Source organism: Neophocaena asiaeorientalis, unplaced genomic scaffold (assembly GCF_003031525.2).
Source record: "Neophocaena asiaeorientalis asiaeorientalis breed wild unplaced genomic scaffold, Neophocaena_asiaeorientalis_V1.1 scaffold204, whole genome shotgun sequence".
Classification (NCBI taxonomy): Eukaryota; Metazoa; Chordata; class Mammalia; order Artiodactyla; family Phocoenidae; genus Neophocaena; species Neophocaena asiaeorientalis.
This window is the reverse complement of record NW_020173922.1, coordinates 5,677,661-5,681,287: the sequence shown is the minus strand read 5'-3', so window position 1 is coordinate 5,681,287 and position 3,627 is coordinate 5,677,661. Positions and strand designations below refer to the sequence as shown.

At 32.7% G+C, this 3,627-nt stretch overlaps 1 protein-coding gene across 1 annotated transcript in view; it reads right to left on the bottom strand.

Moving 5' to 3' along the window:
- Positions 1 to 3,173: 3,173 nt before the first annotated feature.
- The window catches only part of LOC112404482 (protocadherin alpha-2-like), a 3,790-nt gene continuing 3,336 nt past the window's right edge, over positions 3,174 to 3,627 (bottom strand). Inside the window, exon 2 of the mRNA XM_024752485.1 lies at positions 3,174 to 3,180. Within this exon, the coding sequence (XP_024608253.1) occupies positions 3,174 to 3,180 (7 nt within the window). The remainder of the gene's footprint in view (positions 3,181 to 3,627) is intronic.

Genomic DNA, 3,627 nt, shown 5'->3' with positions numbered 1-3,627 from the left:
TGCAAGGGTTTTTCCAAATATTGGGTCGCTTTTGCATCGATCAAAAATTTTTAAATATTTCTAGTTCCTTATTTTTCATTTCTTAATCATTCCGTGCACGTATTTCAGAGATGGTGAGGAAAACTAGCATCTTAATACGTAATAAATGCTGTATATCTTTTGTGGTGAAATACCTTGCGGTAGACAGCGACATCATGTGGCTAAATGTGTAAGTATTAAATAAATGTATTTACCTTTTTTTCCTTCCATTGAACTTTCCCCCATTTTTTTCCCCTGTAATTTCCTTCGAGCACTCCTCAAAGTCTTCATATTTTATCAAAATATATCCTTAGAACTTTTATGCTAATTCATGACTTTAAATTAGGCCAATCCATGGCATATAGTTACATATAGTAAAATAGTGATTACTATTATAACAGTAGTGGACATCTTTTGGAAATATTTCCGATGTGACAAGTACTATTTCATTTGTTTTAATAGGGTTATCCCATTAAATTCTCACAACAACCCTCTGAGGTAGGTATTAATATGATTCACTTTTTACAAACAGTGAAGTGGAAATGCATACAGGTTAAGTAACTTAAAAGTAATATTAACTGGTGGTGTTGAGTAGGATCTCAATATGATTCAAGACTCATGACTTTAACCACTTGGCCACAAAGTCTACATTTTACAGAAAAATCGGGTCTTTGATATTTGTAACCGTCAAAACAACAGACATTGAAAATTTTACTTCTACATTACTATGGCAATCGTTAATTTATAAAATATGTTTCTTACTTTGTAGAATGTCTACGAACCACTCCTGTGTCCTTTATCCAACAAATGCAACTTTGTTAGCTGTCTCAGCTGTTTATATAAAGATGCCACAAGTCAGTCTTTTACAGTGCAGTTATTCTGTAAATTTGGTTTTTGTTGCATGAAAACACTGTGTGATTGGATATTTGTTATATTCATATCATACCAAGGAAAAGTATATTAGTTTTTTAAATTTACACATCACTTGTACATTTCAATTTACCTGTATATCTTAACATGTTTACAATATGAAATAATTCTGTTTTTAATAATCTCCACTCTGGATGAATTTCTGGATTCCAATTTGTTAAAAAGCTGTTACTTGTAATAATTGGTGTTTAACCAATTATTAAAGAGAGAAAAGTAACTTTGGAATATGACTCACTCAACACATGTAAGACTAGGCAATGAAATATACTAAATGTCTCTGTAAAGTTAGTAAAAGGCATGCATTCTCTGAGCATTTGGAAGCTGAGCAAAGAAAATTCATGGGAAGAGGTTGAATTTAGAGAGGTAAGAGAATGCCCAGATTTTTGCTTATAGTTGGACTCTTTTAAAATGAAATCAAACGTGTGCTTTAAGGAAATTCCCTGGTGCTCCAGTGGTTAGGACTCCATGCTTCCACTGCCAAGGGTGCAGCCAAAAACAAACAAACAAAAAATGTGATTTAAATATTAGGAGAAAAGTTTTCATACCAGGTTTTCCATGTACTCATTGAATGCAAGACTGCATTGCAACTTACTCATATTTTATCATTCACATTTAGAATAGAATAAATTATCAATTAAATTTTAATGTATAAATAAGTGAATATTTTAAATTAACTTTCTCAAGAATATAAGTAAAGAGGTAAGTTACATTAATGATATTTGTTAATATCAAACAGATAATTTCTAATTGATTCTCTTGTACTAGTTCATGAAAAAGAAGTAAACATTTAATGGGTTTCCCTGGTGGAACAATGGTTAAGACTTCCAATGCAGGGGGTGCGGGTTTGATCCCTGGTCGGGGAGCTAAGATCCCACATGCCTCGGCGCCAAAAAACCAAAAACATAAAAAACAGAAGCAATATTGTAACAAACTCAATAAAGACTTTAAAATGGTCCACATCAAGAAATCTTTTTTTAAAAAGTAAACATTTAAGAATTATTTTGGAAAAGAGTGTATCTAGGACATAATTAAGATATCAATATGCCAGTTAGTGCTTTGATGGATCTTGAAAGGTAGTAGCTAGTTTTAAAATGAGAGACAAAATTAAACATTTTTAAATATCATGGACTTCATATTGAGATGGCTTTCACAACTTACTGTAATACTTCACATTTCATGACATTTAAGTGTATACTATCTGCAAATTGGAATGGCACAGGGAATTTATAACAGAGTAGATTCCATAATGATTATTATGAGATGAAGTTAATACTAAAGTAACTATATGAGTTTAAAGTTGTGCTAATGTGTGGTTAAGGTATCAGTGAATAATATCTACTCTCACTTAGACATCTCTTTTGGCAACTGAATCAAGAAAATGTAAATAAGGAATAAGAAATCAATAAGAATTTATACAGTGATGTATTGTGACTCCTGGAGATATGAGTACACCTGGATATAATTTTAAATCTTACCATTTACCTAGAGTAGAAATGTAGTAGCCAGACTTCCAGTAGGACAGATTCCATCTGACCATTCACACTTTCTGTACACTAGTCTCAAGAAGGTGGTGAGTAGCTATAGTACTCTAGGTGGGATGACTCATCCCAAGAAAGAGCTTCAGCCATTTGTTTTTCTCTGTAAAGCCTCAGATGAACTTTTCTGATTCCCAGGAAATATATACTCACTGTATTTTGAGGCTTATCAACTCTAAGGCGCTAATATATTTCCCACAGGAACAGATTATCCTTAAATGAAGTTCAGTATTTCCCCACCAAACTCCTCAATTCCTTTAATAGCAGATCCCAGATAGAAATGATATTCTGGCCTATCTGTGAAATGGCTAAAGCTAAGATCACTTAGTGGAAGTTATTTCTTGATTCATCAATTCATCATTTGGGAGGAAATAAACCAGCAAATAACTAAGGACAAAAGAGTAGTAGAAGACAGTAATTTCACCCCAAGACATCTTCCTTTTGTTGAAAGAAAAAGTGTTTTTAATTTCCCTTCCAAGTGTAACATTTACTTATTTACTGATCAAGTTTAGTGTTTTAATTACCCAACATAGTAGTTACCAATGAAAATGTAGTCATTCAATGCCAGTCTTTGCCTTTTGGAAAAACTCCAACTTCATTAGGAATATAGTTGCTGCCAGGTGAAATTAAGTGAGCTCAGTCTTGGAAAATGTTATCACAGGCATAGTGTGTGGTACCAAAGGAAGGTGGTCAATCTCTGCACAGTGGGAGGTCTGCATACATTAGTCCAGTGATATACTTTAAGCGTGACTAAGCACCCCCACTAACATAAAGACTGGGTTAAAGTACTCTCCACTTGTATGAAGAAAAAGTCCCACCACCTGGTCACCCCACAATGTGACTTTTTTAATTAAACAAAACTGAGGGAGATTTTTTTTCTCAATAAACTCTCTACTGTGCCTTAAAACTCTAAGGATTTTGCAAATGTGAAATCTTTTTACTACTGAAAGACATACCTAAGATTAGCAATGATTTCTAAGTGATGTCATGTGTTGTAATGAGTTATGATATATACTTTGGATGTCTTGCCGTTAAAAATCTGTTCAGGCTGCTTTAAAATACATGAAAAGAAAAACTAACATATTAAGTGTTGAATAAACAGATAAAGATAAATGAATTTTTTTTTTTTTTTTTTTTTTTTTTT